This window comes from Ipomoea nil, unplaced genomic scaffold (assembly GCF_001879475.1).
Source record: "Ipomoea nil cultivar Tokyo-kokei standard unplaced genomic scaffold, Asagao_1.1 scaffold2610, whole genome shotgun sequence".
Taxonomy (NCBI): Eukaryota; Viridiplantae; Streptophyta; class Magnoliopsida; order Solanales; family Convolvulaceae; genus Ipomoea; species Ipomoea nil.
Window position 1 is genome coordinate 1,517,286 of NW_017619038.1, and position 15,050 is coordinate 1,532,335.

The 15,050-nt window shown below is 37.1% G+C and overlaps 1 protein-coding gene across 1 annotated transcript; it reads right to left on the reverse strand.

The window, feature by feature from the left end:
• Positions 1–4,654: 4,654 nt before the first annotated feature.
• On the reverse strand, positions 4,655–5,488 carry LOC109154171. The gene has a single exon (XM_019302030.1). The coding sequence runs from the start codon at positions 5,486–5,488 to the stop codon at positions 4,655–4,657; it is 834 nt and encodes a 277-aa protein (XP_019157575.1).
• Positions 5,489–15,050: the final 9,562 nt, after the last annotated feature.

Below are 15,050 nucleotides of genomic sequence, written 5' to 3' on the forward strand. Positions count from 1 at the left end.
CCATTCTTGAGCTCTTGATTTAAGTTCAAAAATGTTCCTCCTTTCTAATTTAGTTATCAAGAAAACTACATAGATTTCACCACTAAACCAATCTAAAGTACCCAAACACGAGACAAAGAAAGGGAACAAACTTTGAAGAATTGCTCAAAAACGAAACAATAATAGATAAATCAATAAAAAATTACAAAAAATAGATGAAATAATCAATAAAAGCATGTTTGATAGCTGTAGTGTCGCAGGGGAGCTGGAGGAGGGAATGACGAAGAAGATCGGAAGGGTAGGCGGTGGAGACGGCGTTGGCGGCTGCAGATCGACGGCACGCTATTCCGAAACGACAAAGCTGTGGTGGGGTGTCGAATGTGGCGGTGTGCGACGACAGAATAGATGGTGGTGTGCGGTGAGACGATCGAAGCGGTGGATCGCAGCAGAGGGATGAAGCTGCGATGGACGGAGACGGCGTGGAGCTGCGATCTGATCTGATTTGAGCTAGGGTTGGTTGGATAAATTTAATAAGGCGCGTCCAAAGTTACCCACTTTGGACGCGCTTGATTATTATTCGCGTCCAAAGTACTGAGCTTTGGACGCGAATAATAGGAGGATTTTAATATTGGCGTCCAAAGTACAGAGCTTTGGACGCCAATACTGTTTTAAAATTTTAAAAAAAAAAAAATTATTTATATAGTGACATTTTAATTACAAAAATGCCACCGCATTACACTTTAGGCGTCCAAAGTTCTAATTTTGGACGCGAATTAGTCGATTTTATTGATGTTTTTTGTACTAGTGGTGGCAAGTATGGGCACAAGATTGCAGATTGTTGGTATAATGAGGACAACAATCGTGGAAATCAAGCAAACATTGCTGAAAACACTGCTGAAAAGTCTGGTGAGAGTTCTGAAACTTTACTTTTAGCCAGCGATAGTTTTTCTGCAGATAAGAACATATGGTTCTTGGATACTGGGTGTAGTAACCATATGTGTGGGAAGAAAGAATTGCTTTCCGAACTAGATGAATCAGTCCGGTCTGAAGTAACGTTTGGCAATAAGTCAAAGGTGCCAATTTTGGGAAAAGGTAAAATCTCCATTCAGTTGAAGGATGGTACTCACAATTTTATATCCGATGTGTTCTATGTTCCTGAACTACACCAAAATTTGTTGAGTTTGGGTCAGTTGTCAGAAAAAGGATATAAGATACATATTGCTCAAGGGTGTTGTACCATTGAAGATGCTAAAGGAGTTTTGATTGCAAAGGTAAATATGTCCCAAAACCGACTATTTCCTTTGAAAATTAAGCATACTCTCCTTGATTGCTTTAATTCTGAAGTTTGTGATGATAATTGATTATGGCATATGCGGTTTGGGCATTTCCATTTCTCTGGGTTAAACTATCTTGCGAGAAAGGAACTTGTTTCTGATTTACCTGTTGTAAATGTCCCTAATCGTATCTGTGAGATTTGTGTGATTGGGAAAAAACATAGAGATCCCTTTCCCGTGGGCAAGTCAAGGAGAGCTACAAAACAGTTGGAGATTATTCACTCAGACCTATGTTCGTTGGAGGTTCCCTCACATGGAGGTTGTAAGTACTTTATTACTTTCATTGATGATTTCAGTAGAAAAACATGGGTTTACTTTCTGAAGCAAAAGTCTGAAGCATGTGATGTTTTCAAACAATTTAAGGCTTTTGTTGAAAAGCAGAGTGGTTATGAAATTAAAATCTTGAGAACTGATAGAGGTACAGAATATATTGCCTGTGATGATTTTCTGAAGAAGAAGGGTATTCAACATCAGATGACAGCTAGATACACTCCACAACAAAATGGAGTGGCTGAGAGGAAAAACAGGTCTATCATGGATATGGTAAGGTGCATGTTGAAATCCAAGGATCTGCCTAAACCTTTTTGGGCAGAAGCTGTTGCTTGTGCTGTCTATGTGTTGAATAGGTGTCCAACTAAGAGTGTCCGGGATAAGACACCCGAAGAAGCTTGGAGTGGGAGAAAACCCTCTATCAAATATCTCAAGGTTTTTGGATGTTTGGCATATGCACATGTGCCAGATCCATTGAGAAAAAAGTTGGATGATAAAGGTGAGAAATGCATATTCATTGGTTATAGTGACGCTTCAAAGGCTTATAAACTATACAATCCTGAAACTAAAAAGGTTGTTATAAGTCGTGATGTCAGTTTTGATGAATATGGTGCTTGGGATTGGTTAGCTAAAGATGAAAGTTCAGTTGTTATTCCTGCTGTTGAAAATATTGTTGAAGAGCAACCGATTCCAAATAATGTCCAGTCTCCTTCACAGCCAGAGTCATCAGTTCGGCGATCTCAGCGCGAGCGCCACTTACCAGCTCGCTTGCAAGATTATGTTTTGGGTCATGATAATGACCTGTCTGATGAAGAGATTGTTCAATTTGCTCTCTTTGCAGATTGTGACCCTTTATCCTTTAAGGAGGCTGCTACAAAAACTCATTGGCTTAAGGCGATGGGTGAAGAGATACCATTGAAAAGAATGGTACCCGGGAATTAACAGAATTACCTCCTGAAAAGAAGTCAATTGGAGTCAAGTGGCTTTACAGAACGAAATACAAGTCAGTATATCCAACTTGAAGACGGAGACATTTCTTAAATTGAAGAATGAGATATTGGAATGACCAATATATCCAACTTGGTTTAAAGGAGGCAATGTTATAATAATAATAATAATATTATTATTATTATTATTAGTAATGGTTAAACCAAGTATTAAATTAGTTTGTTATGAATAATGCATGGATGCAGTAGGTGGGTTATGCATGGTATCACTACATAGATTGTGGCTTTAATTGTAGCTTTACATGGAGCATTACTCCTAATCTTTAGCTTTATTAGTGGTTATTTTTTAGTATAAATAGGTTACTATTGTTCATTCATTAATCATCAATTAAAAGAGTTATTTTTCCTCTCTCTCTCTTCTCAATATATAAATATAATATATAAATATATTATATTTAATATATATTATAGATATATTATATTATATTTAATATATATTATATTAAATATATTATATTTAATATATCTAACAATCTTCAATCGATGCACACACACAGCACCATCCTTGCACAAATCTTGCATTGAACTTCACAACCGATGAGTTTGTCAAATTTCTAAAATAAAATAGCACCAATGAGTTGTGTGCTAGCATGAGGCTATGGGAATTCACGTGAATTGGAAGTACAAAATGAGTTGTAGGTTCCTGAAGTACTGTGCATGGAACCATACATTACGGAGGGATCTGATGCAAGAAATGACAAAGAAGTGGACATGGCTTCGTTTGTTGGAGAAGAAGTCGTACTTGCAATATATTAATTAATTCTACGTAGTGGTTCAATACATTAAGGGTGTGTTTGGTTGGTGGGTTTTGCCCATAAGAATGAGTATGAAAGTGATTGTTGTTGTTTGGTTGATAGGTTTTTAGAACACTACTATGGGTTTCGAATACCCCATCAATTGAAAAATCCATACCTAAATACAATAAGGGTTTCATTCCCTTATTCATTCTCAAGCACTTCTATTAGTAACAATTCCCATTCCACCCTACTACCAAACATGTTAAATATTTTCACCAAAACCCATTACCATTACCAAGTATTTGATACCCATACCGATTCCGATTCCTATGTGCGAACCAAACACACCCTAAGTATGTTTCTCATATTTGTATGACAAACACAAGTTGTATTTGCGTTTGTTGTATGCTAGGTGATTTTTTTTTTCTTTTTGTTTGTTAGAAATTTGACAAACTCGAGTGAGAGTTGCATTTTTTATCAGAAACTCAAAGTTTCAAATGAGTTTTAGTTTTTTTGTCCAAATTTTAAAAGTTGTCCATTTGTGTCTATCCCTCATGAAATTTACATATTTAAGTCAAAACCCCCAACACACCAACAAATGCACACTTGACAACTTCAATTTTGATGCTAAAGGCATGAATCCTCGATCATGATGTTGGACCAGCATATTTCAATTTTGGTGACAAGTATATTTATATATGCATGTAAGATCATATATATTGTTTTACATTCAAAGTAGTCAAAAATATAACAAAATTAGATTAAATTTCTTTCCACTATCGTGACAAAACAAACTAAATTAATAGATACTGCACTTACTAAAATGGTATAAATCACTTATACATCTAGCTTTTGTGCTCTTTACCAATGCAAGATTGAGCAAAATAGAGTAGAGTTACCTTAAAGGAATGTGAACAACAATGAGAAATTTGATCTTCCTTGGAATAATGAGTTCACCTACTTTTTTTTTGAAGGAAAGACACAAATGCATTAATAATCAACCAAGTGGGGAATACAGGTCGGTGGAACAGATAGCCACGACCCTAGGACAGACGGAGAATCTGTTGCCCGAGCTAACACATGAGCCACATTATTCGCTGACCTCTTGATATGGTGAACAGACACGTTCCCAATGTCAGCAGCAATACTACGACATTGCTTAATTAATAAACCAACATAAGAAAGGTCTAAAGAGTTCAAATGAAAACGAGAGCACAAAGTAAGACAGTCTGATTCAATAACTAAATTATTAAAGCCGCTAGACTTTAACCAGGAAAGTGTCTCCTTCACCGCCATGGTCTCTACCAACAAGGGATCACGAACACAATCAATCCGGGCACTGCGAGCTGACAAAACGACCGGTATGATCTCTGATTATCGCACCATACCCAACACCATCCGAGAAGATAGCTGCATCTACATTAACTTGCGGAGGAACCCAAACAGAAGTAATCTGGACAACATTTGTAGTGTTGGCTACCTTTGAATAATTCAAATTCCATAATTCACAGTATGATGCCACCTGTTGCTTAAGCCCAATACTAGAGAAAGTAACCTCCTTCCAAATCAAATTATTCCTTGCATTCCAAATAGCCCACATGCACGCTGCCTCCCCCAAACTAGGACCACAAAGCACCCTATTAAGCATTAAAGCCAGCGATTCATTATTCAAAATAATGCTGCCATTCCATACCTGATTAACCATCGGACACAAACAAAAGTGATGCTCCATGGTCTCACGGTCGTACGTACAGAAAGGACAACCACCACTTGCCCAGACATGTTTAGTTTTTAGAATTTCACGAACGGGAAGAACATTACGCATGCAACGCCAAAGGAAATTTTTAACCTTTGGTAGGATAGGAAGAACCCAAAGTCTTTGCCATTCAGTGAACTGTAAATGAGGATCAACAGTCAAGTAGGAATTTGTGAGCATATGGTAACCGTGCCTTACAGAATATATCCCACGGGAATCTCCTTTCCAGTACCATGTGTCCTTAATGTGAGGAGAGATTGGAGTTGCAAGAATTCGATCAATATCAGCTGGCAGAAATAAGTCTTGTAAGACTTCATGGTCCCAATCACCTGAATCGTTGATCAAGCCATTAACTTTGGCATCACTAAAATTGTCAATAACCGGAGTGACAAGATTCGCATTCATAGGGTCAGCCAGCCATGGTGTCCCCCAGATTTTAGAATCAGCACCATCTCCAATTCTTTTTTTGACCCCCTCACAAGTAGAGTCTGAGCAGCTAGCATACTCCTCCATATATAGCTCGGGTTGGATCCAAGTTGAGCATTTAATAAGTCAGGCCTTCATAATTCTACCCACAAGAGAATCCGGGCAGAGCAGTAAACGCCAGCCCTGCTTAGCCAAAAGAGCGATATTGAAATCATGTAACCGGTGAAATCCTAACCCACCGTGACATTTCGGTAGGCACATACGGGACCAGCTTAACCATGAAATACCTTTACTATTACCACTGCCAGACTCCCACAAATAACGGTTCATCATCCTTTCCAAACTCTCGCAAGTGGTGCTGGGTAACAAATAAATAGACATAGCAAAAACTGGGAGGGCTTGAGCAACACACTTTAATAAAACTTCCTTTCCCGCCCGGGAGATGAACTTGTTACGCCACAAATTTAATCGATCCTGGATTTTTTGCTCAATGAACCGAAAAGTAGCAACCTTATTACGACACAAAAAAGAAGGCAAACCCAAATATTTGCCTAAATCATCCTTTACTTGAACTCCTTGGAAATTTGCAATCAGATTTCTCATATCAGCAGGTGTGCTTGAACTAAACATTATACTGGATTTATCATAATTAATAGCCTGCCCTGAAGCCGCACAATATAAGTCGAGAGAATCCTTGATCACTTGCACCTCACGCTGCGTTGCTTTAAAAAAGAGCAGACTATCGTCCGCGAACAATAGGTGAGAAACCGAAGGTGCACCGCGGGCCACCTTAATCCCATGAATATCACCCCTAGCTTCTGTCCGGTCTAATAAGGTCGAAAGCCCTTCTGCACAGAGGATGAACAAATAAGGAAAAAGGGGATCTCCTTGGCGTATGCCCCTTGTAGGCACGACAGTACCCACCGTGTCACCATTGACTGTGATATTATATCTGATAGTTGTGACACATTTCAGAACGAGGCGAATCCAATTCGAGTGAAATCCAAGAGCCAGTAGCATACCCTCTAGAAACGACCATTCCATCCGATCATACGCTTTAGCCATGTCTAACTTTAGCGCTGCCCAACCCGTAGATCCTTGTCTTGTACATTTCAGGTAATGACCTACTTCACCCGCCACAATAACATTGTCAGTCAAAAGTCTATCCTTAACAAATGCACTTTGGCTCGTAGAGATAACATCATCAAGCACTTCTTTCATACGATTCGCCACCACTTTGGCCATAACCTTATAAGTCACATTACATAAGGCTATAGGCCGAACATCCGACACCTTCACAGGAACTTTCTTTTTTGGTATTAGAACAATATTGGTGTCATTCATTCCTTGGGGCATAGTGCAGCTATTCAAACAATTCAGGACAAAACAAGATAGATCATGTCCAAACACCGACCAGAATCGTTGGTAAAAAGCAGGGGTCATACCATCCGGGGCCATATCAAAAAGTGCAATTTTAATCTCATCAAACGTGAAAGGTCTGAGTAACCGTTCATTCATCACATCAGTCACACGGCTACGCACATTTTGAAAGATAGTTGTAGTGGGAGTGGCGGTTGCAAAAATCTCAGAAAAGTACCTGAGAACTTCCGCATGCATAGCTAAACCATCAACCCAAATACCATCATTGTTCTGGAGTCGCATAAGATGGTTACTACGTTTACGAGCCGTTGCCGACTTATGAAAATATTTCGTGTTACTGTCGCCATGCTTGAGCCACAATTGTTTGAATCTCTGACGCCAAAAAGTTTCCTCCTGCTCTAAGAGGGTCCATAATTCAGCTTCCGCTTCAAGATATTGATTCAAAGCTGCTGGGTTGCGACTCTCACGGATTGTGGCCAGTCTGTTACGTAAGTGAGTAATTCGCTTACCAAAGTGTTTGAAATGTTGGTCACCCCACCGCCATAATTTATCCCCACAATGCATAATCCTTTTTTGAAAATCCAAACCGGCAGAAGCACCCCAAGTATGCTCCACTAAAGGTCTGCAACCTTCATTGTGAAGCCATGCAGCCTCGAAGCGGAATTTACGACGAGAGGAGTGTTGCGGAGTAGCTTCTAATTCCAAGAAAATTGCGCAATGATCTGAAGAGAGAGTAAGAATATTATGAACCACAGCTTCATCAAAAAGATCAGACCATTCTAAAGTTGCAACTGCCCGGTCTAATCGCTCTTCCACCCAGGCGTCTGAACCCCGGCCCCGATCCCATGTGAATCGGTTTCCAAGCATTCCCAAATCCATGAGGTTACAGTCATTTAAAGCATCAGTAAATCCCTGGATAAGGTTATTCGGGTGTGGGTGTATGCCCCTCTTCTCAGAGTGACAAGCCAAATCCTTAAAGAGTTAAAGTCTCCTAATACAATCCAAGGCAAGTCAGACTGTTCTTTTAAGTGGCGCAACAAATTCCAAGACTGAAGTCTTCTCGTTCTTTCGGGATAACCATAGAAACATGTTAGCCTGAATTGTGGCTTGCCAGGTAGAGAAACCGCAACATCAATATAATTCTGAGAAAAACCCAAGAGAGTAGCTACATCCTTATCTCTCCACATCGCTAGGCCACCACCTAAGACCGATCTCTCCACACAAAAAAGACCTTCAAAACCTATTTTTGTACGCAGAAATTCCACTTGCTCTTTCTTCGCCTTAGTCTCCAGAAAAACGAACATGGGTCGTTGTTTGGACACGATCACCTACTTAAAATGGTAGAAATATTGAAATAATTTAAAGATTTATGGTTTGATCTTGATATGCACGAGTGTATGACTAAAATGTAAGACTTTCCCGTATAATATATATTATATATTATGGGTCTTACTTATGTGGTGCAAGTGGACTAGGCCCATTAAGTAATTGGTTGGGTTGGACCTATATAAAGCTTGTATTGATGGGATACAAGATACATGATTATGGTACTCATACTGTTCAGAAAATACCAATACACCATCTAGGGTTTTGAGTACAAAATGACTAACCCTATTCTGCAGATCTACCGTTCAAGAGGCAACACAACAGGATATCAACCATGGATATCAACCATGGCTGAAGATCTACAGTGCTTCCGCTTCCGCTACTACGAGTTAAGTTTCTCGTAGATTATTCTCTGTATAGTTAGATCACATTTAGATCTCACATTTGGTATAAGAGCCTTTATCAATCTCTACCTGGTTGATTGTATTGTCTACAAATCAACATTTTTTCATATACATAAAGATTTTGTATATGATTATTTTGGACTGCTGAAAATTATTATTTTTTTTAGCATTAATCAATTTTTTAATTATTATTATTATTATTTTTTCTTTTCTCGTTTTTTTTTTTCTGCCCACGACGGAGTTTAAAAAAAAAAAAAACAAGAGCTTCAGTTTTTTTCCGGTGGCTTTCCCCTGCGGTCGCCGTTATTGAGCCAAGCTTGCGTCGACGATGAAGATCGTTGGGTGTTGACGATGTGTCTTGGAGTTGCGGACGGTGTCTCAATTAACGAGAACAACAGCGCAATTAACGAGAACAACGGCGCGACATGGATGTCGTCGGCGCTGGTCGTTGTTCTTCAAGCTTTGGGCGACGATGGCGAACCTGGAGTTGTGACGGGGAGAGCCGGCGGAGGCGAGGTTGATTCGCCGGTGACGTCGCTGCATCTCTCCTCCTTCAGGAGTTGCTGGATCCGGGCTGCCGCTGCTTCTCCTCCGGGTTGCTGGTTTTGGGTCGACGACGGCAAGCTTTGGCGTTGCAGCGAGGTGTTCCGGCGAAGGCAGGCTTGGCTTCCCGGCGAGAACGTAGCTGCTTTCCCTCACCGTTCAGGCGACACTACTGCCTTAGTGCCGGCCGGAGATGCTATGCAAGAAGACGAAGGAGTACTGACGGTACCTTCTTTAGCAATTTACCTTTATTATATTTACCATATATTTATTTGTCTTAAATTAATTTTACTTATTAAATTTTGGTAAATGAAAATAATGTGGTTTAAATATAATATTTAATATTGTATATTATTTTTGGCAAATGGTAAATATATGATAATTGCTTGTTTTTGGAATATTGATGCCATTTAAGTTCTTAATTTATTTTTTTGGCATTAACTTAATAATTCAATATTATTTAATTTTGGACAAATATTAAGTTTCTTAAATTTGCTATTTGAATTTTAATTTAATATTAAGGTGCATATTTAATTGCCTAAAGTATTGCAATTCATTTAGGATTTATGAGTTAATATGCAAAATTCAAGCATGCTTTGTATATTCATAAATTATTTTATTATAATTGTACATTTAGAAAAGCATATTTTAAGGATGGATTTAACATATTATTAACTCATAGACTATGTATTAAAATATCATTCAACTTAGATCCTTAGGCCAATTTTATTCATGATGGCCTACTAAAGTCGCTTGTTTTGGTTTCCCATTTAATTTTGGGCATATTTTAGTTCTATATTTTACTTGGGACTTTAAACCATATTTTGAACAAGCTATTTGGGACCTATATTGGGTCATTAAAGTTTGGATCCCACCATTATTGAGTGATATTTTAATGTTAGTTATAGCTATTTTAGTTTGACTTATAACATGTTTATTATGGTAATAATATTGATTATTATGCATAACATGTTCACTAAGTCTTAATTATTACTGACTACCATATTTTGGTAATGATATTCATTGTTGGTAATAATATTATGTTTGGATATATTTCAGTACAAGACCATTTTATATTCATGTCATAACTCACTTAGACCATTGAGTTTATGGGTCTAATTTGAGTGATTAAGCGCTATAATTATTGTTTGGGCTTATTTTGAGCCATTAAGGTTTAAATTATTATTTTGGCCATTAAGAATTACAACTATTGTTTAAGTTGATTATATTTTTTTTAATCTATCAATAGTTTTCAAGGCCTTAATAATAATATTAATTCCTTTAATGATATAGTAAGCAATATAGTTGGTATATTGCCTTTACAATGGTAATTTGATTATTACCATAATTTCAGTCTCCCTAAAAGACAGTATAGTCTTGATTAATTATTATGTGGTAATATGAGATTGGCATTCAGTATCCCCTTAATTATAGTTTTGCCATTTATTAAGTTAAATTTGGCATTGTTAATTACTGTTATTAAGTTTAGGAGCTAATCTCGTTTATTACCTTTCATAGTAATTATTATTTCTTGGTAATTTATTATGTTTGGAAAGATTACCTATTTGGTGATTATTGTTACGTGACATTGCATTGAGGTTACTGACGGTGAAGATGGGAGAATTCTAGCACCATGGGAGATGCGGTTTGCATCATTAAGGTTAGTCATTAAATTTTTTATCATTATTTTTTTGATAATTAGTGCTACAGTTATAGTTTGACTGCTATAATTTTGAAATTGCCATATTTTATTTCCTTAAGAAAAATAGAAACATTAAAGAAGGTATATTACCATACTTTGGTTGTTATTACCAAATATTAATGGTGATTATAAGGTTATTTATTACCATTAATATTTTATTGATAACATTATTATTATGGTTTATTTAGGAATCCTGAATTTGTTTCCAATTATGTTTATGTGGCAATGCTTCAGATACGAATTTTTTTTTAGGCAACTGACTATTGCCATTGCTGTACATTTATTCCATAATTCATTTAGTCTTTGAATTATGATTAATGTTAGTACCCATATTTAGTTATGTATGATTCATACTCTTTGGACTGTTGTTTTATGCATTTGATCATATTAAGTGCATAATATTAAGTTTAATTATGCAATTAGCATTTGTGAGATTTTGATTTACAAATGACAACATATCCTTTTGGTTTGATATTGTTAGAATTTGTAAATTCAGTTATTTCTCATAAATTTGATCTTTATGCATTAAACATTTTGTCATGGGTTTACAGTTTAAAATTTCAATTTTTTTTTTTTGAAATCTCATATTGTAAATTGCTTTAAGTTATGCAATTTGTCTGGAATATATGAGTTTAATGTTTATTTGTCCTAAGCATAATATTCTTTTTTAAATTATACAATTTTTTTATTATGCCTTTAGAAATGCATAAATTTAGGATGGAATTATATTAGTTCCTTATAAAGTTGGACTAATGCATAAACTTTAGTTGTGGTAGTGCCTGAATTTAAACACGTTTAGTCCGTTAATTTAGTTCATCAATTTAAAGCCTTATCCATATGTGAATCTACAATCTTTAGATCTTCCAAACGATTTTACTTCAAACATTAGAACGCATGACTTAGGGAAGTTTCTTGGGGAGGAATACTAGTTCTATGGCCCTGGCTTAAAAGACTTGTTGCTACAAGTCCCCTTGCGACGCTACTATGTCTAAGGAGTTGGTATTTAACCGAGCTTCGGCTCGACCAACTTTCCTGGGAGTATACATAATAATTGTCTATCATGTGTTGGTTTAATTTGTTTGTTAGGCTTTAAATTCCCCTTTTGTCAAGTGATTACAATTTTAGATTAATTAAAGAGTAGCCACAAGATCTTTAATTTACTAAAAATTGTGTAAGGTTTAAATTACATAAAGATGGCAATGATAATTGTCTAGTGATCTTATAATTTTAATGAGTTTTTGGGGAGTAGCCACAGCATCCTTAATCAGTTAAAATTATATATTAAGCAGTTTATCTTGATCACATACAGTTTTTGACATATCATTTGTGATTAATTGTATGTAATATGATGGAATTTAGCCCACAGGCAATTTCGTTATATTTGTATAGTTAATCAGGATGAAATACTGGACTACGGTCATAATTTAGCCCACAGGCAATTATATATCGGAATGTAGTTTAGTAGTTTTATCAGTGATGATAGAAATAAATCAATTTTATTTACTTTATAGTTATTTGTAAATAATTCCCCTCTCTATCATAAAGTTTAATTTTATGATGTAAACTTTAGATCATATTTCTTAATTTACCCACAGGGATTAAGGAAAGGAACATGATTTCTGTAAGTGTAAAATTATTTACACATTAAACTTATTGGCTATTTTATTTAGTAGTAGCTTTATTAGTTTTTAATTAAAGCATTTAATTAGAGTTGTTAGAGTTAATTCTATTTTGGACCATGTGATATTAAAATGTGTGAATGGTATGTCTTGGAGAATGAAGTCTACGTATGAAGATTTCAAAGAAATAAAAAGAACGTGGCTGAGGTTTATTCGAACAAGGAAAAAGGCTACATTTAAGGATCACAAAATGAAGCTCAATATCTGCTATAAAAGGATGTTGTTCGAAAGAAGACATTGCTGATTTTTGAGATTAATATACTGAGCACACATCTGATTTGCAAAGATTCCTATTTTAATATGTTCTATGTTTAATTCTTAAGAATATTTAATCTGTACTACATGATTAGTACGTGGTACTGCTGAAGTATCTTGTGAAGATTGTTCGGGTATTCGTGTGTCAGTCCTGGATAGGTGTTAGAAAGAGTGGTAGTGGTAAAGGCTGGAGGCCATCTACATTTACCTCTTGTAATACTCCTTTTGGTGAACATCTATAGTGGATTGGGCAGACGTGGGTTGCCCCGCAGACGTAGGAGAAGGAGCTCCGAACTGCGTAACAATTTCTTTGTGTTTTTAAATTACTTTATGCTTTCTGCAGTTATTATTTACAGTTGCTTAAACAAGTTTAATTAATGAATGCAACTGGTGCATAACTTAAATAACGAGTAAAAACACATTGCTTTTGGTTTTCAAGTGTCACGGTGCAATTTCAATTGGTATCAGAGCCTGTAGACTTAATTTATTAGTCTATCGATCTGGCGAATTCGTGCCTCTTGAACTCATCTCTTCATCGGCTCTTTTTATTTATTTGTTTATTGCTTATTTGTTTGATCTCACGGGGTGTTAAGTGTTACATAATGGATCGAACCAAAGTCATTCCCCAGTTGACCGGCGACAACTACGCATATTGGAAGGCTCGCACCCGTACGCATCTAAAAGCTCAAGGGGAAGCCGTGTGGCGTTTTGTGGTGGTAGGTTGGACACATCCCACTAAACCCAGTTCCAGCACTGACGGAACAAAAATAGCTAAGCCTGAGACTGAGTGGACTTAAACAGAGATAACCAACGCTGGAAACAATGATAAGGCTTTAGACACAATTTATTCTCTTATGCATGAAAGCCAATTCTCAATTGTTGCAGGTATTCCTTCAGCTAAAGGTGTTTGGGAGGCTCTTGAGTCTACTTACGAAGGAACTACATCGGTAAAACAGTCAAAACTGCAACTGGTCCAGTCAGAATTCGAAGAGCTTCGCATGAATGAGGATGAGACAATCATCGACTTTCACACACGCGTACAGGATCTGGCGAATCGCGCAATGGTCCTTGGTGAACCATTCTCGCAAGCAAAGCTTGTTTAGAAAATACTGAGATCTCTACCTCCCAGGTTTCGAATGAAAGTCACAGCCATCCAAGAGCATGATGGCTGGGAGAACAAATCGGTCACTCAGTTAATGAGAAATCTTAAAACATATGAAATGGAAATCTTAACTGATCATATGAAAAAACAAAAAAATGTTGCATTTGCCGCTGAAGAAAATAATGTTGTATCCGATTCAGATGAAACTAGTGATGATACAGTTGTGTTCTTGACTAAACAGTTTTCCAAAATTTTGAAACAGACATCCAAAAACACACGCAACAGAAATTCACAAAGGGGAGCAACGTCGTCCAAAACTGCGCCTAGGACAGGGGCGTCAAACTTCAAACAGTCTGTCTCACGTCCAGGACAGTCCAAAGAAAGATCCAACAATAAAGGAATCAAGTGTTATGAGTCCGAGGGCTTTGGACATGTACAAGCTGAGTGTGCTACCTATCTTCGACGCAAAAAATCTATGTCAGCCATTACCTGGAGTGATGACGAGCCTGACGTTGAAACAACTGGATCAGATGTCGAAGAAATCTCGGGTAACTTTGTTGCATTTACGGCACGAGTTACTGGCTGTTCAGAACCCATTGAAGACTTAGAAGGTGGTGAATATGTCTCTGCAGAAGATGTGGAACTAAATACTTTATCTTTTGAAGCTGAGTTTAATAAGTTGTATCCCAAATGGGAAGCCTTACGAAAAATGAACTGCAAACTAGCTAGTGAGATAGAGATTGTATCCAATGCCAATAAAGTATATCAAACTCAAGTAGCTGATAGGAATGTCTTACTTAAAGAAGCAGCTGATCGAGAGGAAAGACTACAAAACAAAGTACAAACTGGCAATGTACTACTTAAGGAGGCAGCTGACCGAGAAGCAAAACTCCAGCAAGAAGTACAGACCTTGAAACAGGAGCTCAGCACCTACAAACGACAAATCCAAATGATGGATACCACTTCAACACTTGATAAGATTCATGATTCCGGGAGAAAAACTTCTGCAAAATTTGGCTTGGGCTTCACTGGAAGTAACTACAAAGATAAGACCGTATTTGTCAAAGCGTCCGGACCTGATCCAGATGACATCCCTAAATCCAGCACTATGAAACGCTCCTATGGTAAAGTAAGCGCAAATAAGATACAT

Excerpts from the sequence above, each read along its gene's own strand:
- LOC109154171 (XM_019302030.1), bottom strand. The coding sequence starts at position 5,488 with ATGAATGCGAATCTTGTCACTCCGGTTATTGACAATTTTAGTGATGCC.